Source organism: Emys orbicularis, chromosome 14, assembly GCF_028017835.1.
Source record: "Emys orbicularis isolate rEmyOrb1 chromosome 14, rEmyOrb1.hap1, whole genome shotgun sequence".
Lineage (NCBI taxonomy): Eukaryota > Metazoa > Chordata > Testudines > Emydidae > Emys > Emys orbicularis.
The window spans coordinates 7073703-7096449 of NC_088696.1; the positions used below are offsets into that span (position 1 = coordinate 7073703).

Consider the following 22747-nt stretch of genomic DNA (forward strand, 5'->3'; position numbering starts at 1 on the left):
CAGTCCTATTTGAATGGATGTGTGAATCAGCTCAGAATTAAGAGTATCTGTTTAAAATCCAGATAGAAAGATTGCATATAATCAAGATGGCATTTTACTCTTCTCTTGTTTTCTCAACTCCTACAGAGCCTTGTAGTAGATTCAAAACCGTTACTGTGCTCTAAGTCCTTTTCACAAACCATAAAGTTAAGATTTGTTTTGGCCTTGGTTGTAACTATTTCTTAGGTAACAACTGTGGTTGTAGTCCCAGCGTGGTTGGGAATCTCTGCAGCATTTGGAATATTGCTTTCAGTATATGTTATTCTATAGCTATGATATGCTAAACTGCTGCAGAACAAATGTAATATGTGCACAGAGTACAATCTTTAGCAGTTAGCATTATTCTACTGCATCAATAATAATGCCAGTTAAGAACCAGGTCAAAAGACCAGTTACCACTGGATTTTGTTTATACATTTGTGACTTAAAGAGTTTAAAAACATCTCATCTAAGGACAAGATTCATTTTTGAAATATATTTCATAAATCTTTAAAAATTACTCTCTCTAAAGATTATAAAAGGTTAGTCAAAACTTTTTAATATGAACAATTTGGACAAGCAGAAGTAGTTCTGGTTTTAAAGGTTATAGCAACAATCACTACAACTGGGAAGGAATCCACAAGGATGGCTATAACTGACAGTTTGTATTTCTTCTACGGATTCTCATTAAAAAGATTTGACTGCTTATGGGCACGTTACCTTTTCCAAGTGACATGCCGTTCTTTTTAAATCTGCTGTTGGCATTCCCCAGAATGTACTGAAGATAGCGCTATTTACATTCAAAAATATTTTTTTAAAGTATCTTCAGCATAGTGGAAATGCCCATAAATCAGTCAGTGGAAGCCTCCCTAACATAGGTGTAGGACAGCTTTGTTGATCTCTGGGTTTGTCCAGTCATTCCGGATGTCATCTAGGTGATTATCGAAATCCACAAGGGTTTCGTAGGATTTGCTGTCCAAGAGAGATACGGTGATCCTCTGGGCTTCAGACCAGTCTTCACAATAATCACTAGAATGTAAAATAACTAGGAATTAATAGTTCTCAAGGAAAATGATCTCCACCAGCTCTTTCAATTAAGCACTATGCAGTGTGACTACAGCTTAGGAGGTAGAATACTGACAGAGTTTTGTTTTTATAAGCTAGATGTTTCTCTCAACATTATGAAAAACAGAAAGCTTTCAAAGCATGGTCAACTATTGCCTGTTTTCTACTTACCAGGTCATTCTATATTATGTTGTTCAAGTGTAATAAGACAATTTTGCTCTTTACAGCTATTTACACAAAGGAACATCTCTTTATCACAACCTAGATACGAACATATTACTTACAAATGTGGGTCTTTGCATCTCCATTTGTTTTCATGATGCTCATACACATGAATGGCAGGTTCTGTGCACTCCATCGTAAATTTAGTGTTATCCACCTAACATGCAAATGACAGTGTGGTTTTGAACATCATAGCATCTTCCATTCACCTCCATTAATCCATTCAGTGTTCCATCTTGTTGCTGCTTCTGAAGTGCCAATTTTTAAATGGTCTAAAGTGGTTTCTTTTAAACCACCAACATTCCACTGTAGCCCACCATTGCTTTTGCCCCATTGAGAAGGTAAGCCATTATGTCATGAAAGGTTTTGGAAGAATGCCTTCTTTACTCTCCCACCACGTACACAGAATGCAGCAACTCTCTCCATGACCAAGGAGGGCCAGAAGTAGGCTCTCTTTAGAGCAAAGTAACTGCTCTGCTGGCCAAAAGGGGTTGCTTGAATGCCCTGCAAGGGACTCCCCAAGGCACCCTGAGGGCTCAGCAAGTTAGTCATCACATTACTCTATTAACAGAGCCAAGAAATGGGATTTAAACGCTCATTCCAATATTGTGATTATAATCAGAAGAGAGATAAATGAAATTATATACCATTATGAGTGCTGGGTCACTAAAGCCCTCTGCAATCCTGGAGGCTACCTTTTCAGCGACCTGGTTTGGACTACAGAAGAAGGTCAAGTTAATTGTACTATATATTTCAGCTGAAACCAGTAGGAAATAAGAGCTGAGAAGAGACATGAGAAAAACAGTGTTGTAGCAAACAGGAACAAGATATTAAACTGATAAATTGGAGAATTGGTCTGAATTCAACAAGATTAAATTTAATATATATAACTTAACTTAAATTTAATAAAGATAAGTGCAGAGTATTTCACTTAGGTAGGATTTTTAAATATTCTCTAATAAAAACTTAGGTAGGAAAAATCAAATGCACAACTACAAAATGGGGAATAACTGTCTAGATGGGGTTATAGTGGATCTGAGGTTACAGTGGATCACAAATTGAATATGAGTCAACAATGGGATGCAGTTGTGAAAAAGACTAATATTCTGGGGTGCATTAACTGGACTGTCCTATGTAAGACAAGGGAAGTAATTGCCCCACTCTATTCAGCGCTGGTGAGGCCTCAGCTGGAGTACGGTGTCCAATTCTGGTTGCCACACTTTAGGAAAGAAGTGGACAAACTAGAGAATGTCCAGAGGAGAGCAACAAAAGTGATAAAAGCTTTAGAAAACCTGACCTCTTCCCACCAGATCCAGAATATCATGGTTATCTTTTGCTCCATTTCCAGGAACTTGGAAAAGGATATTTCTAAATTTGCTCACCAATCTACATCTAAAACTCATTCAATACCCAGTTCCACTAGTAAGCAAATGTATTGATATTTCTTTAACAAGGTAGTAAAAGGTACAGTCACTGTGTGATGCAAGGGTATCTTGGCAAACAAATTCATAAATTTAAAGTGAATAAGTGCATAATATTCCTCCAAATTACCCAAGTGCATGTAAAACACACTCCCTTGGAAGATCTAAGTTATGTGCTCCTCTTATGTTTCTAGAAGTCTTTAATGGATTTACTTTGCTCTAACTAATAAGTCCGGAGCAGTGATCCTTAAACTTCCATTATGTGTGAAACTTCTACTACAGATCCTCTTGCATACTAGCTTCCCTTCATTCCCAATATTCCAAATGCACAATTTCTCTGCAGGAGCAAATAGTATTAAAACAGTAGTCAGATGAAAAGTTCACTTTAATGGGATAATTGTGGCTATTTAGGCCTTGGAGGAATTTAACTGTTTTGTAGATTTGCTATTTATTTCTTCTGCCTGCATTTAGAGATTTACATTTAATAGTCCCAAATCTCCCCTCATTGCCTACAGCAATTGCTGCTTTACTCCCTTCAGGTCACTTTGGAATTCAGTTCTGTTGTCCTGTGTTTGCCACTCCTTTAGCCTTGGTGAAGAAAATCTGATCACAGCTGAATTTACCCAAAATAAAGCTGTGCTGGGTGCAGACAGGTGTGTGTTCCAGAGGTATTTTGGACCAACTAAACTGAAAGTCTTAAAATGTCCCAGACGGTGCTATTATCAGAAGAATGCATCACAACTTAGTAAGTGATAGATGCATCACCACCTGAGAAATGCAGTTCTGCAGACCACCAGAAAATCCTCCACAGACTATAATATATATAAAGAGAAAGAGAGTGTATATAGACAAACTGATATATGAAGTTTGTATTTTTCAGCAGATTCAGTCTTCACTGTGAGTTTAGAATTTCTAAAAGGCATAGGCACATTTGCGTAAGAAGGATTTAACCCCTTATCTATTAATATTATGGGTGTCTAGAGGCACTGTTCTAGTCATTGTACATATATAGAGAGAGTCTCTGCTGAGAGTTCCTTAAATGCCTTATTTTATATTTCCTGCTAGTCTTGTGGCAATGTGAAAGTCAACAGCAACATCTCCAAAAATTCATAGCGTCTCTAGCAAGTCATATGCTGAAGCATATATAGTATTAAAGTATTGTGGAAGTAACCCCCACTCCATCCCGTTATGTTAGAATTAGTAGATTCCAAAGAAAATCTGCTTGCACCTAAATCATAACTGATCAAATGGTAAACCCTCTCAACTCCTCTGATAGCTTCAGAGACATGAGAATTTTTATTTGGAGATATCCCTCAAGACCAGAAGAAATGTTGCTCCAACAAAATGGCTTGAATAAATTAAAATGTTTTTACTGAGAACAAGATGTTAATATTGATTTAAAATGAAAGCATTTATGTCCTCTAATTAGTCTTAATACTGGATATGCTTAATGATTTAAACATGGGAAGAAAAAATATTCAAGATACATGTGTAAACTTAAAATATTGTCCCTTAGGATGACTTTTATTGATTATTTAATGAGCTGAATTAATGAGAGGGAAAATATAGAATTACTCAGTTTTAAGATAAGGTATGCAGTTGCAGATGCATCTGAGTGAGTGTGATTTTGAAGCTTTTCCCCAAAATACTATTTGCTGAACTAAAGAGCCTAAGTAACCTGGTATTAATCTACAGCAGTGACACACAAAGCGGACAACAAATTCATTGTGTCACTGCTGTATCTCAAAAAGCATAGTGTTTCTGACAGGACTGCAAATAAAATTTGCGGTCTACAGTGTTTTCATTTTGGCATCAGTATAGCTAGACCAGCACAAACCCCCAATGTGTAGATGTATTGCACTAATGTACAAGTTACAAATCACACAATTCAAGTCTCCTCTGGCACTGGCAAAGTGTGTCTACAACATTAGGCGCTTCCATCACTATGACTACATATCAGTGTAGTTATAGTGATGCAAATATAGTGATGCAAATTTCCCTGGTCTTAGTTGTAAAATATTTACAGTGGACTTTACTTTTAAAAAAGGATTAACACATGGCAGTTACAATTCTATAGTTAATTTACAGTGAGTGCATCTTGGGTAAAATTTACAAAAACAGTATGAGTAAATTAGAAGCCTAAATTCCATTTTCAAAAGTACATTAAGTCCCAATGACTTTTAATGGAATTCAGACTCTGAAATAACTGCTGGTTTTGAAAATTTTACAACTTATTAAAGAGTAATCTTGGGGAAGTGTTGAGTAAGAAATGACTTCTGTGCTCTACTTACATGGTGTACCATTGCAAGACAATTCCATGACTAGCTGGCAAAGAGTTTCATAAAAAATTAAAGGCAATTAAATAATCTGATAGCAATTAAATCACTTCAAAATGAGTTCCTAAAAGATCTATAGATTCATGAATAGATCTGTGAATTCTAGTGGATTTCCCTGATATCTGCCAGTTAAACTGATTAGCAAGCACTGAAACATCCAACAATTCTATAACATCTATGATATAGGAGTAATTCTGGAAAAATGGAGGTTTGAGACTACACAAAAGACATTTCACAGATATCTAATAGTATTAAGGAAACAAGGTGAAACCACATGACAGTTGTCAAAGTTAAACAACATTCACAGATTATACGTGCAATTATTTTTGTTGACATAGTACAAATGCAGCATGAGAGAGTAAACAGGAGGAGATATTGCATCGACACACCTGGCATCTTTCACACGCTCGTTAGCCTGATAATATCCAGCTATCACGTAACTATTCTCTTTGCACCAAGAATCAATCTGAAAGAGTAATCAAAACAACTGTGAGTCCAGAAAAATCACACAACAAAACTACCAAAAAGCATACATCTTTCCTGAGGATAAAATGGCAATTGAAACCTTATAACATTTTAGCCAATTGCTAATGAAGTTAACCAAATGCTAATATTCTTAACCACAACACAGGAAGAAACACAAGTATTAGGGAAAAGATATATAAAACATTAATGAAATTAAGTTGAACAAAAAGATATTTGAATTGTGACGTACAGCCTGAAATTCAAAGAACAGAATTTGTTCTGAAGCGCTTGAGTAACCACTGGAATCAAATTTTAGGTGTTACTGGCTATTTTCTGTTAGTGTTTAGGTGGCAGTGGGAAGTAGGGAAATGTACAGGATGTGAGACTATAACCCCATTTCACAAGACAGTTGCATCCATTTTGCTGAAAATAGAAGTTCACAGTGTTAAAATGTATACATTTTTATATTGTATAATGTTTTCTTTAAAAAGCAACTGATGCCTTAAATTTAAGAACTGAAAGCTGTGACAAAAAAATTCTATTGTCTCATTCTTCCAAATCACCCCAGTTGCTAGGGGGATCTGCATTAATACAAAATTCTTTTTTCTTAATTGTTCACCTGTGAGGGTAACTAAACATTAGAACAATTTACCAAGGGATGGTGGGTGGATTTTCCATCACTTAGTCTTTAAATCAAGATAGAATGCCTTTCTAAAAACATTTTGTAGCTCAGCTACAAAACACAGGCTTGATGCAGGAATTACTGGGGGCCTGTGTTATACTGGGGGTCAGACTAGATCAGTGATTCTCAACCAGGGGTACATGTATCCCTGGGGGTACGCAGAGGTCTTCCAGGGTGTACATCGATCATCTAAATATTTGCCTAGTCTTACAACAGGCTACATAAAAAGCACTAGTGAAGTCAGTACAAATTAAAATTTCATACATGACTTGTTTATACTGTTCTATATATTATACACTGAAATGTAATCACAATATTTATATTCCAATTGATTTATTTTATAATTATATGGTAAAAATGAGAAAGTCAGCAATTTTTCAGTAATAGTGTGCTGTGACACTTTTGCATTTTAATGTCTGATTTTGTAAGCAAGTTGTTTTTAAGTGAAGTGGAACTTGGGCGCATGCAAGACAAATTAGACTCCTGAAAGGGGCACAGTAGTCTGGAACGGTTGAGAGTCACTGGACTAGATGATCATAATGGTCCCTTGTTCTATGAATAAGACTTCACATATGCAAATACTTAAAAAAAAAATCTATGGACATTTATATAGTTTTTTGAATGAAAGGGACAAATTCAAACCTGGTGTAAAGCAGGAAAAAAATAACTGGAAAACAATGGATATCAGCTCTGAATTTGGTCCATTATCTCTGTTGTTTTGAAAATACACATCTACCATTCCTGTTGCTCACAATTAAGAGTATCAGGCCAGGATAATCCAGAAATTTGGGAGGTGGAGAAAACAGCTAGTGCTTCCCTCCCCAGTTACTATGCATTTTAAAAAACCCAAATAGATTGATTAAAATGGATTCCAAAATGTATTTGATGTTGAACTTTGGCATCCTGTAAATCAAAAATTTCATATTTAGTAGAATAATTACAGTATTAAACTGTCTAAGCAGAAGAAAGCCATGTGAATAATCCCTCGTTCACAGGGGATGACACGGATTTATATGTTTTATTAAAATGTCATCTTCTGGCATTGAAACAGCAGTTGGCCCTTAACTGGAGCAATTATAAACCCCATTTCAAGGGTTTATGATTTCAGTTTTAATTGCTAGTGGGCTGAAACCTTGGCACTAAAGCCAGCAACCCTGACACAAGTTTCCTTTAAAAAGGAAACTGTCAATTTAAAAATTACATTTGTCTGACATTTTTACTGTGTATGCTACTGAAAACAATTTCAAACAAGTGTAACTTTTAAGTTGACAGTTTTCTTTTTAAAGTAAACTTTCACCCAGTGAAAACACTTGTTCTGTAAACAAAGATTGTTAACTTTCTGAATTTAACAGCAATTTCGCTAGGTTTACACTAGCACTTTTCCTTAAATTTCACATTGTTGCAATACCATCAACTGGCCACTGATGTTGACCTGCTCTGATCAGGATTAGACAACAGGAACAGAAACATGAGACAAGTGATAAAAACAACAATATCTAGCTCTTATATAGTGCTTTTCACCTGTGGATGTCAAAGTGCTTTACAAGGTAAAAATGCCAGTGGCCAGTATACCCAAGGGGCAGATCCTCAGCTTGTTTAAACTGTCAGAGCTCCACTGAAGTCAGCTTACTCTAGAAGAGGATCTTCCCCCAGAGCTTCTACCATTGCTACCAGAAGTGGAGCTGCACCCGCAGTACTGCAACCATGAAGGATTTTGAAAGATTTGAGAGTATAGATAAGGCCTGAGTATACAGGCTGTGTCACTGTTGCTCATGTATAACCAGTCAGTGGAGAGCAACTGCACTACATCAGGAAAGAGAGTTTTTAAAAAAAGAAAAGTGTGGTTGTAAAACTACAACAACCGGCTGGGGGAGTCAAAGGCAGTAACTGAAACTTTTCGTAACTTGCTTTTTAAAAATGACTTGATTTCAAATTCAAAACAAAATGTGCAAATTAAGAATCGTGCAAATTTATTCCTTCCAATCCTTTTGCTGAAAACGCCTGATAAACACTATGAATGTTTCCATTAAAGCTGTTGTGCCTACAGGACACATGTGGCTTGGTACATGTTCCTTTCCCCATGTGTAATTTGAAATTGAGCTATGACATCATTTCAAGTGTCATTTGATATCAATAGGATTTTTTTTGGTATTCCTTTAATACTCATTTTTAGAACTTTTTTAAAATGGACAAGGCTGGCACTGAAAATGTATCCTCTGAACTAAGAATTAGATTTAGAAAATATTAACTCAATTTGATGCTCATGCATAACTCAGAAAATCCTCATTCACATAAGCAGTCCATTCACCTCCAGGGTAATGATTATTCGCCCAAGGAAGAGTTTATAGTAATAGGCCTTGGGGGGAAAAAAATCCCCTCATTAAATTCAACCAATGCTGCAAGACCCTTTGGATATCTAGGTGTTTCTGGAAAAGGACATCAACTTTAACTGCATGAATTTTACTGACTTGTTCACTTAAGATGGTTCCTTAACTCAGGATTTTCCTTGTATTCATATTGCTACATTACATGCAAAACAGCCTCCATTTTAAAAGCCACTACAATGCAGTTACTGTGAGCTGTTACATAAATAGCCTTTGTACAAATAGAGAAAGAGACTTTGGGCTCTTGATAAGTTTTTAAAAATTGACAAGTATTGTAATTTGCAACCCATCTTCATGAACTTTATAATTAGGGCTTGCAAAAATTGATTAATTGTGGGAAAGTTGGGGATTTCACGTCTTTTACTTTTAAAATCAATAACCAAGTACAAATAAGAAGTAGTGAAAAGGCAATAAATTGAGGATTTTAAGGTTTAAGTTACATAATGTACTAATATTTCAAGTTTTCAGCTGTATAACAAACAGAATATACAGATTAAGACCCAGATCTTATAACGAGCTTCACATGTGGACCCATAAGGATCAGGGTCCAATTTTGGATTAAAAAAAAAAAAGATCTTCCATGACCAGGGTACCTTTTTACATAGTTGAATCATTCTGTAATTGCACTGTGTCCCAATTTTTCCAGGATCTCCAAATAAAAAATATAAACAACAAAACGTTTGGCACAGCAGTCTCCCAGCATGTTTGCAGGATTGGGGCTTTAATCCATAAACTCCTAGGTGTTTTGTTTTTAAAAAAAGCTTGGAAGCTACTTGCCCACATAGGGCCCTGACTGAAGTCAGCTGTGTTCTATGGGGCTGCAGCAGTCCCTCTGCATGCCACACATTGTAGGATCAGGATCTAAGAAAACAAGGCCCCCTTCCTAACAGTTTAGAATCTTAACTCCAGAAAAACAATGCTTCTGATACAGGCCAAACACTGAAACACTCCACTGCACTTAGGAGACTTACACACTCTAAGGCAGGGGTCTGCAACGTTTGGCCCGCGGCCCGCCAGGGTAAGCACCCTGGCGGGCCGGGCCAGTTTATTTACCTGCTGACGCGGCAGGTTCGGCCGATCGCGGCCCCCACTCGCCGCGGTTCGCCGTCCCGGGCCAATGGGGGCGGCGAGAAGCAGCGCGGGCGAGGGATGTGCTGGCCACGGCTTCCCGCCGCCCCCATTGGCCCGGGACGGCGAACTGCGGCCAGTGGGGGCCGCAATCGGCCGAACCTGCCGCGTCAGCAGGTAAATAAACTGGCCCGGCCTGCCACGGTGCTTACCCTGGCGAGCCGCGTGCCAAACGTTGCCGACCCCTGCTCTAAGGGAGTGGTCCCCAAACTTTTTATGTTGCACCCTGCCCCCCTTACTCGTAATGTAATCTGTCCACACTCCCCTGGGTGCCGGGACCAGAATCAGAGCTGTGACTAGGGCCAGGAGCGGAGCTGGGCCAGGAGCAGAGCTGGGGGCAGAGCTTCTCCCGCCAACATAACTTCTGTTGCTTGCAACCGATGGGAGAGCGCTTCACCAGAGCATAGAGAATCTTCACCAGATGTGCTGCAGCGGCGCACCTGTATCGGTACAGCTGCGCCGCTGCAGAGCTGTACGTATAGACATAGCCTGACATACTTATATAGCAATCTGTATGAATTGAGTACTTACCTATATTTTAAACCAATTAATCACTGGAAATGAACAAATATACAAACTGTCGCCTAGTTCAGCTCATTTAGACAGAGCTGGTGTTTCTCAAAAGGCTTCGGCCCTTCATTTTGTCTAAATTTTCTGTTTCAGCCTCCAGTAACTAGACATTCTACAACTGTGTCCAGTCATTTTAAAAACTAAGAGACATCATTCTCTCTTACTACAGGCTTAGTTTTCAAATTTGGCTGCTTGTAGCTAAGCATCTAAGGCCCCAGTCATGGAGCTCTGAGTGAGAGCACCCTTATACCCACATGGAACCGCACTGAAGTCAGTTGGCTTCTACACAGGGACAAGGATCTGCCCTTATGTATCAGCTTGCAGGACTGGGCCAAAATCTGTGTATTTAGGTATTTTAAAATCCGTGTCTGGGCACCCATGTTTGAAAGCTGAGCCTTATTTTGTTTCTTAAGCATTGTCACATCTTTTGCTTATCAACACTGATACTTCATTTATATTTTTTGATGACTAGTATAACTTCAAGAGGTACACATTTAATATAATGAAAGCCACAAGCATACATCAGTCCTAAAATATTAGCTCAGTATATTCCAGTGCAATACAAACAATATAATGTGGGACACTCACATCAAAGTACCAGGCAATCTGGGAAGTCACAATTTCAGTTTGTTTTAAACTGATGATGCCTGAGCAAAAGTTCCTTAAAGCTCGTCATGGTGGGTGTCAGGGTATGTCTACACTACCCGGTGGGCAGCGATCGACCCCCGAGCGCTCTCCTGTCGCCTCCTGTACTCCAGCGCCGCAAGAGGTGCAGGCAGAGTCGACGGGGGAGCGGCACCAGTCGACTCACCACGGTGAAGACACCACGGTAAGTCCATCTAAGTACATAGCTGAAGTTGCATAACTTAGATCGACCACCCCCCACCCCCTCCCCCCAGTGTAGACCAGGGCTCAGTCTGCTTGCAACCACATTATTCATAGATCTGAAGGCTAAAAGGGACTGTTATGGTCTAGTCTGATCTCCTACATAACACAGGCCAGAAAATTTCATCCAGTAATTCCTGTATCAAGCCCAGAATTTGTGGTTGAGCTAAATCCTATCTTTTAAAAAGACATCCAATCTTGATTTAAAGACATTATAACCACCACACATCTTAAAAAATACAGTATAACATTTTATACTGTACTTCAATAACACCTTTCATCCAAGGAGCCTAGGACCCTTTAAAAACACGAATGAATTTAAAGTTCACCCATCTGAAGGTCACAGAAGGGTTAAACTAGGCCCTGTCTACAGAAAGAAATTCACACAAATGTGACTACATTGGCATGTTACTGGATTAAATCACAGTACACTGCTGTGGTATAATCCCTACTTTGCACCGGTGCATCATATATACATTAGGGGTTTGCTTTGGCATAACTACACCAGTTATACCAGTAGAAGTTTCCTTAATGTAGAAAAGTTCTGAGTTACCCAGGGTGTCACAGCAAATCCATGGCAGATGTAGGAAGAGGACCCTCATCTCCTGTCCAAGTCCTGTGCTCTAACCACATCAGGCTTTATGTAAACATGTATTTCTTTAGTTTCTGTGACCCTGTCTTGACTAGGAAAAACTGGTGCATTTTTAGAAAGAAATGCTTTTTTAACGTAAACATGATTAAACTGGAAGTCATTGAAGTCAAGAATTTAAAAGGCCTCAAAAAGGGATTGGATATTTATATGGATATCAAGAATAGCCAAAGTTATAATTCACAAGAATAGATTTTGGAAGGGATATTAAAACTTGTGCTTCAGGGTTGAAGCCAATTTCTGTTAGAGACCAGGATAACACATAATATGGGGAGCAGATTATCCCAAATATGCCTACTGTGAGGTTCTCATTCCTTCCTCTGTAGCATCTGGCACTGGCCACTGTCAGACAGGATACTGGACTAGATGGACCTTGGGTCTCATCCAGTCTGGCAATTCCTATGAGCTCTCTCCCCACAGACCAGGACACACCAACTCAAAGCGGCACCAGACCCTGCCAGAACAACAGAGGCAAAACCTGCAGACATATCTCCACTGGTACAATGATCAACACCCACCCACAATACATCTTTCAAGATCCATGGGTCCCACACATGCCTATCACAACATGTGGTGTACCTCATTCAGTGCACTAAATGCTCCAATAATAACTATGTGGGTGAAATGAGACAATCACTACATTCTCAAATGAACACACACAGAAAAATGATAAAAACTATCACTCTATATCTGACCTCTCATTCCTCATCCTCAAAGGAAATCTACACAACATCTTCAAAAGACGAGCCTGGGGACTTAAATTCATAACTTTTCTATACACTAAGAACCATGGACTGAATAGGGACATTGGATTTATGGTTTATTAAAACAATCTATAACCCACTAACCCCTCCCCATATCACTGGCCACTTCACCTTGAATGGTCCCTTGCAATATGTGTTAACTACTTACGTAGTATTTATTTATTTCACCTTGTATTTAGTTGTGACACTTTGGGTATATTTATACAATAAAGAAAAACCTGCAGCTAGCCCATGCCAGCTGACTCAGGCTGTGGGGTTGTTTCATTGCTGTGTAGACTTCCAGGCTCGGGCTGGAGCACCGCAGGTTTTTCTTTGCTGTGTAGACATACCCTCTGAGTACAGTTCCCAGACCTGAAGAAGAGCGCGCTGTGTAAACTTGAGAACTTGTCTCTCACAAACAGAACTTGGTCCAATAAAAGATATTACCTCACCCACCTTGTCTCCCTAAGAATTACCTACCTTGACTTAAAATACCATTTGTAGCATGTAAACAAAGTTTAACACCTGTTTACAACATGACTAGTAACACGATTTAAAAGGTGTTACATTAGATGCTAACTGGTGTTTCAAGTCATGTTAGCTAACATTTTAAAAAGCCTAGTTTTTTTTCTAGTCTAGGAGGCAGACCTTGTCTACATGGGAAAGTTATACCTGTAAAAGCAAAGTTGTGAATTTAAACCAATCTAGTTATATTTGTATAACCTGCTGTGTGGGCATTCTTATACCAGTATATGAGTACCTTTTTCAGTTTAGTTTATATCACTTTGGAAGGGGTAAAGTGGAATAAGTGTGTCCACTTGGGGAATTATGCTGGTATAATTATACTGCTATAACTGTCAACTTCCTCTTACAGACCAGCACTAAGTCTACACTAGCAAAATAGGAGCTGTACTTTTCAGCTGGGGCAGTTTTCAGCAGTGAAAAACTCTAGTGCAGACAGTGTAGAGCATCTGTCTGCATGAACTCCTGCTTTTCCACGGCTCAGTCTACAAGCCCTTCTGCGAGGTAGAGTAGATCTCACTTGGCCATTACATGCCTCTCAGGATCCTTTTTGTTTTTGGGCCATTCCGTGGGTCTCAGCAATAAAGTGGTGTGTGTCTTTGTAGACCTGTGCGGGCGCACATGCGAGTCTTCCCCCTTTCAGCTTTGCCTGAGGGAGTCTTTCCACATCCGGGCTCTATCCCTAGCCCTTCCACTGATCTGACACGCGATCTCGGGGGGGAAATCACTGAAACTACTGCCTGAGTTTCCCCACCTGTCTCGCGCTCTAGGGGAGCCGTGAGGGCGCTGACGATGGGCCCAGTGCTACTCTCGCTCCTTACCAGCGTCAGCGCCACCTCCAGCATGGGGGCCAGGGCCAGGGTGCCGTGGAAGAGGGGAATGCAGTCCACGAACAGGGTGTGGGGCTGCGGCTGCCCGTGGGGCTGCTGGTCCTTGCGGGGCGGGGGCGGCTGCTTTTCGGCCACCAGCAGCCCGTTGACGGCGCAGTGCGGGTACTTGGCTCCGTGCAGCACCATCTTGCAGTAGGCCTGAGTGGTCAGCTTCATCCTGGGGCGCCCTGCTCCGCCGCGGGGGCCGGCCCCCAGCTCCGCCCGCCTCGCCTCACCTCACGGCGCGGTGGGGGGCACCATAGGCGGCGGGAGGGGGGGACGCTGGGGCTTCCCCGTCGGGCCGCGTGAGGCTCCTCCGGGCGGCCCCTAAGATGCCAGCTTCCGCCTCAGTCCTCCGCACGCGACGCTCTCACTCTCACCGCCGGCTGCCGCAAAGCGCTCCCCAGCCGCCCGGCGCTGTCGCAAAGCGCTCCCGGAGAAAGTGAAGAGGCGGAAGTCCGCCGACGTCCCACTCTGCACCGCGGCGCGGCGCTCTCTATTTCCCTCCAACCGCAGCGCGCTCCTCTGCTATCCCGGCGGGCTGTGCGACAGAGCGTTTCCGCCTCGTCTCTCTCTTGTTTCCGGCACGGCAGCCGCGTAGAGGACGGTCGCCAGGTCGTTGGCAGCGGCGGGTGAGAAAGGCCTTGGGCTGGGTCAGACTCCGCCTCCGTGGACAGGGGGGAGGGTCCGCCCGGAGCTATCCCGGTGTGGGGCAGGGGAGCTCGGGGGGGGGGGGGGTATCCCGGGTGGGAAGGGCAGCTGGGGGGGTATCCCGGGTGGGAAGGGCAGCTGGGGGGGTGAGGGAGCGCTGTCTGGCCGAGGGGACACGCTGGGGCCTGGGGTTGTTATAGGGCCATGTAGGGAGTGCGGCCCCCTTTTCACCCCAAGTGCCCCATGACCCTCCGCCGCCCCTTGTCTTGTCCCGCTTCACAGGCCCTGCGGCCTCCGCTTCCAGCTTCCCTCGAGGGCGCCCCGCCCACCCCTGCGGGTAGATAACAGTCGTGCTCCCCGTGCGCTGGCGGGATCGGCTCGTCGCTGGGCCGGGCAGAGGGGGCAAGGCAGAGGCCGAGTGGCGCTGGAGAGCCAGCTCTGTGGGAGGCCGGGCCCGGGAGATCGAGCTGGGAACTCAGTCCTAATCAGGTGGGGGTGAGGTCCCTACCAGGAAGAGAGGATTTAATAATTGAATGCTGATCTGTGCTGGACAGGACACAAAATACACACAGTCCCTGCTCCAGAGAGCTTCCTGCTAGACAGGAGATGTCCTAATTTATTGCCTTCTCCGTGCTCCCATTACTGTAGTATCCCAGCGTTTTGGAAACATGAATGACTTTTTGTATGGGATGCTTCTGTTGGGTAGGGTACGAACACAGAGATTGTAACTTACTAAAGTCGTAGTCTGAGTCATAGTCAGACATAGAATCCATGTTTAATTTAGTCCTAGATCAGTGTTTCTCAATCAGTGGATTGTGGACCTCCCCCCCCCCCCCCCCGAAAGTCACAAAAGGCAAAGGGGGGTAGGGAGTGGTGTTGGACAGCATTGAAAATTTTATAACAATAATTCAAAGACAAGCTAGCCCTTCCACTTCCCCATACACCCTTACCTTTCAAGGTCACATATTCTGTCAGCCTCTTGTAACACACACAAATTATATAGGCATATTATAATATTTTGTTTACTCTTTTATAGTAAATGTAAGGGGGTCATGAAAACTTTTAATAAGGACTCACCTCATGAAGAGGTTGAGAAATCTGGCCTGAACCAATGCCTTTAACTATACAGTATTTAGGATTCATTGGGAAGCACTGAATAAGGTGTCTAGGATTTTTCTAAATGTATTTTATTGATTTGTCAAGATGTCTTCCTCACATTCTTCTCAAAATGTTATTTGCCTACAGAATTGAAACCCCCAAAACAGCAGCATCTTGGTAGTGCAAAAACCTCTGTAAACAAGGTTGAAACTAACTGATCTAGTTTCATTAGTTAAGCTGAGGAATGAAAAGTAGAGAGAAAAATAAAGTTACTAAAGCTGAAAGAATTTTTAAAATTATTTTAAAGTGATTTTAGTAACATGGGCAAAATATATTAAATACTCATCTTCACGGTGACCATTGGCATTATGCCTTTTTTGATGCTTGTTCCACTGTCAATCAAAATCTAGTTTTTCTGTTGCTAGTAGGTCTTGTAATGACTCGATGCACAAAGGGCTAGGGTATATTTCGCAACTATTGAAATAATATTCTTAATTATTTGTAACTTCCCCTTCCAAGATTGCATCTGAAATCTCTTTCCTTCTTATCACCCTGTCTGCCTATGAGCCCTGGTTTGTTGAAAGGTCATGAAAGAATTGAGGGGGTTTTGGCGATTATGTGATTCCTTAGGAGAAGAAGCCTGGAAAAAAAACACATCTGTCTTCAATTGCATTGTTATATTCTAGTAGATGGAGGACAGCATTCTTCCAATTGTATCTATGAATCTGACATCTTTTAACTGGTAATTTTCTATCTTTTCTCCCCTTAGAATGTTGGCTTCTAGGGCATTTAGCCTAATTGGCAAGCGTGCCATTTCCACCTCCATCTGCTTGAGAGGACATGGTAGGTAACTTGTTTAATTTTAAATATGACTGCAGAAGTAACTTAACCTTTTATGACAGGTTTCAGAGTAGCAGCTGTGTTAGTCTGTATCCGCAAAAAGAACAAGAGTACTTGTGGCACCTTAGAGACTAACAAATTTATTAGAGCATAAGCTTTCGTGGGCTACAGCCCACTTCTTCGGATGCATCCGAAGAAGTGGGCTGTAGCCCACGAAAGCTTATGCTCTAATAAATTTGTTAGTCTCTAAGGTGCCACAAGTACTCCTGTTCTTTTAACCTTTTATGTGCCTCTTCTTAAATCACCCATTATGAGCAGCTTTAAATTTTGTAAAAACAAGCGTTTATAAAGCCCAAGCTAATCACTGGTACAAATAGCAAAGACTGGAAAGTCCTCTTAACAGAAGAAGCTGTTTTTTTAAATAAAGTGTTTGGAAACACTTCACAAGAGGATCACAAAATTGCCTTTAAAGAATTTTTGTAACAATGGCCATTAAAAATGCAATTTATCCTCTATCCATGTTCTTATACGCTGAGCAATATTAAATTTCTCTGAAAACTTGAGATAAAAGTACACTGAGATCTGTAATTGTTCTGAACACAGACCTAGCTCTGCTATAACAGCAATTTCTATGAGAGCCAAATGTGCTTTGTTGGCAGCACACCGTTATTTGGGAATCTTTTTTGTAATTTGGTACTTTAAGGATATTATTTATTGACCCAGCACAGGCTGGGCATTTCAAACTTAAGTGTGTTTGGAGATGATGGGATATTATGCAAATATCAAGCCGTAACTGTGAAAACAAGGCAGCAAAAACCGAATCAAGGAGTGGTGACACACACTGATTTAGAGTTTATCTACACTAAGGACTTGTCTACACTGGCAGCGTTAAAGTGCTGTCGCAGCAGTGCTTTAACGTGGCTTGTGTAGTTGCGGCAGAGGCTACGAGGGGCGTAGCTAGGCTCCCAGGGCTGGTGCACTGTCTACGCTGGCACTTTACAGCGGTGAAACTTGCTGCGCTCAGGGGGGTGTTTTTTCACACCCCTGAGTGAGAAAGTTGCAGCACTGTAAAGTGCCAGTGTAGACAATCCCTAAAAAACTACATCAGCACAGCTGCACTTGAATTCTTCTGTCAACCTAGCGCAGTCTACACAGGGATTTAAATCGGCCTGGGGGATGGATTGCTCAGCATTGGCCTGCTAAACCCAGGGTTGTGAATTCAATCCTTGAGGGGGCCACTTAGGGATCTGGGGCAAAATCAGTACTTGGTCCTGCTAGTGAAGGCAGGGGGCTGGACTTGATGACCTTTCAGGGTCCCTTCCAGTTCTATGAGACAGATATATCTCCACATATTATTATTTTATATTTATTATCTTAGCAACGCCACTCAGGGATGTGGATTTTTCACACCCCTGACACATCTAAAGTGACCTAATTTGCTAATGTAGACCAGGCTTTACTTGTCCAGTAGCAAGAAAGTTTAGTTGATGAACTGTGCCATCACCAGTAGATGGCATCACAGAACTACAATAGCCCTAGAAGGATATTGGATTAATAGAACCTAGACAGGGTAATTGCATGAAATTGTGTAGGAAAATATAACTTGAAGGCTTTCTAAATATTTAAAGGAAGATTGTCAACTTTAAATAGAGTAAATTTTGGGAGGGAAAAAATAGTTGACGTTAGTTTCAGGTATTACAAGTTCCTCTGAGACCCTTTGCCAATTTTTGTAGTCTGAAAATGTTTACTAATGGGTATTTAAAAAATAAATAAATCTCTCCTTTGATGCTGTGATACACACACAGTACACACATTGGATAAAGAATTACTCTTTTAACCTTTAAATTATAGTAATCTTAGGTGTTTCTTGTAACAATAGTAGTTTAAAAAAATCAGACCGAAGCATTTCCCCCCTTTAAAACTTCTTACTTGGCATTTTTTTTAACCTTAGAAGTTCAGGTATGCTCTCCTGGTACTTTTGGCTTCTGCACATATGTGCATTTGACTCTCTCTTATCTCTTAAGCAGGTGTTGCGAAAGTGGAAGACTTCAGTGTTCCAAATTACATTGATCGTCGTGACATTCCCCTGCCTCAACTGGAATACGTAAGGAATCTCTCTGCTGAGCAGAAAGCCCTGAAAGAAAAGGAAAAGGCATCATGGAGTGCCCTCTCCATTGATGAGAAGGTTGGATGTAGGTACTCAGGGCACTGAAAAATAAAATTCAACCCTACTGCCGAGGATGATGTAATCTGGTCTGTTGTGCATACAGTATTGATGGATATCTCTTAGGAAACAGATGAACAAAGAAGGAAACCTCCAACTCTCTAGTCTTAAGCCCTCATCCTGCAAATGGATCTGTGTGGGTAGAGACTCTTGGGTCAGTTTGGAGCCCCCATTGAAGTCATTGGAACTCTTCTGTATGCAAAAGCTCTTCTCCCCCCCCCCCCCCCCCCCAAAAAAAAAATCTGATCGCAGTATCAGTCATCTGCGGTAGCAGTCTGAGTCCTAATTGTCTCCAAGGCTTGCATTTTTTAACCCCCTGTGGTACACATTGATACCTAAACTCATTGATAAAGGCCCCATGATAGAGTTTGTATAGAGGTAACTCTGTTAGTAAATAGTGGTGTAGATGCAGTGTCCTGGGGTTACTTCAGAATCCCCCTGCAAGTTCTCTCCTTCACTTCGGGGTGTCCCAACTACTTCAGCCAACTGATAGCTGTTCTTAAGAGTTCCGAAATAACTGCTCATTTGTGATTCCCAGCTTAAGCTGTAATGAGCTTAGGCTGTATGCTATAGTCAAGGACATCAAGCTGTGCATGTTGCCCTACTGCTTACTCTGGCTTTCTGAGAATCCTCTTGCTCTTCTTAGAGCTTTAGAACCTTCTGCTTCCTCCCCCCTTCTACTTTACACCCATTTTGCAGCTACCATCTGTGTGTCCGAATCCTTCAGGTGGAGGGGTGACTGCTCAGCAATCAAAGGCACTTCTTAACTCCCACAGAATTAAGTTGCTGGCTGAAGGAGAGGGAAGCTGGTGAAACCCAGGTTTCACACTGGGTAGTGGAGAACATTAACACCTCTCAACTCCCCTGCTTATGTCATTAAAAAAGCTGAATTACATTATATGATTCTTTATTCTATGATGGAGAAACGGCTGGAAATATCATTTGTTTTCCCTTGTTGCTAACAGCAGCTGCTATTAATTGCAAAGTATACTGCACAGAACTGAAATATTTGCATACTTTTAGTCTGTGATTAATAAAGTATTAAACCTTAACATTATTGGCTAAAGCTCAGACTTAGACACACAGGCATCTAGAGTTGCAGGTGAAACTGTAACTTTATACCAGTCTGTGTTGAGGTATCTTGTGAGGATTCCCAACAGCTTGGGATGTATGTACAATGTGTACTGTCATATCCTCTTTGCCAGTAGCATGAGTCTTGTGTCACTTCAGCATTGTAAGGTGTAATATGTTTGTCTTTCTGAAGCTTCTCTACATATGCAGTAAGCACTTTAAATGATATTTTTCAAGATACCTTAAATACGGACAAAATGAAGACTCTTTAGCAGAGTAGAAATAGCCTTTTAAAAAACTTCAAATGCAATTCAACCCCCAGATTAGCTACGAGACAATTCCTATTAAAACAAAAGAACCATGCAGGGAGTCAGGAGATTTGGATTTTATTCCTGATTTTGTCACTCACTTTGTGACCTTGGGCAAGGTCATGCAATCACTCTAGTGCCTTGACTTTCCCATCTACAAGTGAGGCTAAACATAGTATCTTAACTCAGAGGTGTGATGAAGCTTAACATTTGTAGAGTGCCATGAGATCTTTGTGTGGAAGATGGTATTGAACTGAAAAGCTGTTACAACTTCTGTGCAATTTAGATCTGCTCTACAAATTTGTATCCTCTCTATATATATTCCCCACCCCCCAGTCCTCATGCACAAGGATTTCAGCCACTTCTTTGCCAACCTGAGTGATTCATACCGTTCAATAAACTGTTTGAAAAGGGGGATTAAAATAGATGTGGCACAGTTGGGTTCCACTATCTATAAACTTGTGGAGGAAAATAAGTGATTAAAAATATTCCAAAAACCTAATAGACTCCAACAAATGTACTGTAGTTTCTGTAAGATGTATGTTCAGCCTCAGGAGTCATGTGCTAGTTGTTAAAACTCAGGGGAGAAGTCTTTTGTGTAGCTTACAAATAATGCAGTAAAAAAGATTGATGCTTTCTCCTTTTCAGTGTATCGTATCAAATTCTGTGAGAACTTTGCTGAAATGAATAGGGGATCAAACGAGTGGAAGACTGTTATTGGTGGTATGCTCTTCTTCTTCGGCTTCACTGCCTTTATTGTCATTTGGCAGAGACTGTATGGTAAGTAAACAACATGTAAGAACAACATGTTGTTTAATCTTACAAACTAGCTCATCTATTTTCAATTAAAAAAAAAAAAGTTTTCCTACTATAAACTGTGCTTAGAACTCCAAATCTTGCATGATGCTGATAGACACTGTGATTTAGGAAATGCTGAAACCTTAAGCCATACTGGTTTCTACAAGGTTCTTTCCTGTTGGCTTTAAGCAGGTAAATAGCTTAACCATCCCGGAATCTTAATCAGATGTGCTTGGGGAAACCATATTCATGTACCAGTGATCACACAGCTTTCCCTTCCTCCTTCAAAACACAGTCCCCACACTAGAAGAATTAGAAGAAGAAGAATTAGTGGAGATATCCTAGAACTGGAAGGGACCTTGAAAGGTCATCGAGTCCAGCCCCCTGCCTTCACTAGCAGGACCAAGTACTGCCCCAGATCCCTAAGTGGCCCCCTCAAGGATTGAACTCACAACCCTGGGTTTAGCAGGCCAATGCTCAAACCACTGAGTTATCCCTCCCCCTATACTATAGAATCAAAACTCACCCCCTTCTGAGAGTCTGGCTTTATTTACAAGAAAATGAAGAATCGTATAACAGACTCCAGTCCAAGCCTTCTCAACATGCTTGGCTGCTCCTAGCGTTCCTCTAACCCTCAGTACTGCCCAGCTCAGATCCTTTCTCCCAAAGATAACCTCCATCACAGAGAGCAGTTAAGAGTGGCTAACTGAACCACCCACAACAGTGAGTTGGCAGGACTCCTCTTGCATCTCCCTGCTAACGAGGTGAGGTACGGGAGAAGGCTGCCCCTTCTTACAGCATCCTCGCCAAGCAACAAATCTGTAACTGGACATTTAGAATTCATGCAGGAAACTAAATAGATTTTATGGGACTTATTCACTGGATGGGTCTTTTAATGTGCATTATCAGCTTTGAGTTGATAAAAGTGCATTTTTCATGAGATCAAATAGATGGCATTGAACGTCATTGTGTCACAATAAAATCCCAACTGAATTTTGAATTGCAGTTTATGGTCCTGTTCCTCACACCCTCTCTGAGGAATGGGTAGCTATGCAGACCAAGAGAATGCTGGATATGAGAGTTAACCCAATCGAGGGCTTCTCAGCCAAATGGGACTACGACAAGAACGAATGGAAGAAGTAAAATCACTCCTGGGATTACTGGACCTGCTGTCCACTTGAATTTGAAATGATTCCATTACCTACATGTGACCTCACTGCTTATGTACTGGAACAAACTCCATTTAAATATAAATGCTAATAAATGTCTGGTTTACTTGAAAGTTTCTTGTATTGATCTTAAATGCTTTCAGTTGTGCAGGCTGTAATGATTAGTACAATTTGCTAAGGGGCGAAGTCTAAGTATTACTGTATTGTCATGGGTTGATGGTACAGCATTATGGGTTCAGTAAAGGGGAATGATACACCTGTGTTGCCAGTTATTTTTAAGTTAGGGGGTCTTATTTTGTAGAGAATAACACAAAAATTAAAAATGCAGGTTAAAAAGCTCCGGTACATGACCTCATCCTCACTTATTTTACTGAAATAGTGAAGTTTCATGCTGCTGTGTACCAAGTGATTTTATCTAAGCCACTGGCCCTGGAAGTCCCACTATTAAGTGGTGATTTATCTTTCATTAGCACAAAGCATTTGGAATTCTTGTTGCAAGGGTTTAACAGAAACAGTCTGAAGAAAATATATCTAAAGTGTTTCTGTTGCACAGCCAGAAATCAGTATGGCTACATAAAGATCTAAACTGCATTCAGTACAAGCAGATCACAGCCCACAGCAGCTTCCTG

At 41.1% G+C, this 22747-nt stretch overlaps 2 protein-coding genes across 3 annotated transcripts; one reads left to right on the forward strand and one right to left on the reverse strand.

The window, feature by feature from the left end:
• Positions 1-846: 846 nt before the first annotated feature.
• On the reverse strand, positions 847-14175 carry EMC8 (ER membrane protein complex subunit 8). Its single transcript, XM_065416473.1, has 5 exons — positions 13912-14175; positions 5452-5528; positions 1953-2022; positions 1368-1462; positions 847-1047 (listed from the first exon to the last, which is right to left on the reverse strand). The coding sequence occupies exons 1-5, from the start codon at positions 14134-14136 to the stop codon at positions 888-890; spliced, it is 627 nt and encodes a 208-aa protein (XP_065272545.1). The 5' UTR covers positions 14137-14175; the 3' UTR covers positions 847-887.
• Positions 14176-14463: 288 nt separating this feature from the next.
• On the forward strand, positions 14464-22231 carry LOC135888666 (cytochrome c oxidase subunit 4 isoform 1, mitochondrial). 2 transcript variants are annotated; one of them, XM_065416402.1, is made up of 5 exons: positions 14464-14591; positions 16478-16551; positions 18573-18740; positions 20800-20931; positions 21956-22231. In XM_065416402.1, exons 2-5 carry the CDS (start codon positions 16479-16481, stop codon positions 22090-22092), a joined length of 510 nt encoding a protein of 169 aa, XP_065272474.1. In that variant the 5' UTR covers positions 14464-14591; position 16478; the 3' UTR covers positions 22093-22231. The 2 variants fall into 2 exon arrangements, with proteins under 2 accessions (XP_065272474.1, XP_065272476.1); XM_065416404.1 differs by having other exon boundaries at positions 18576-18740.
• Positions 22232-22747: the final 516 nt, after the last annotated feature.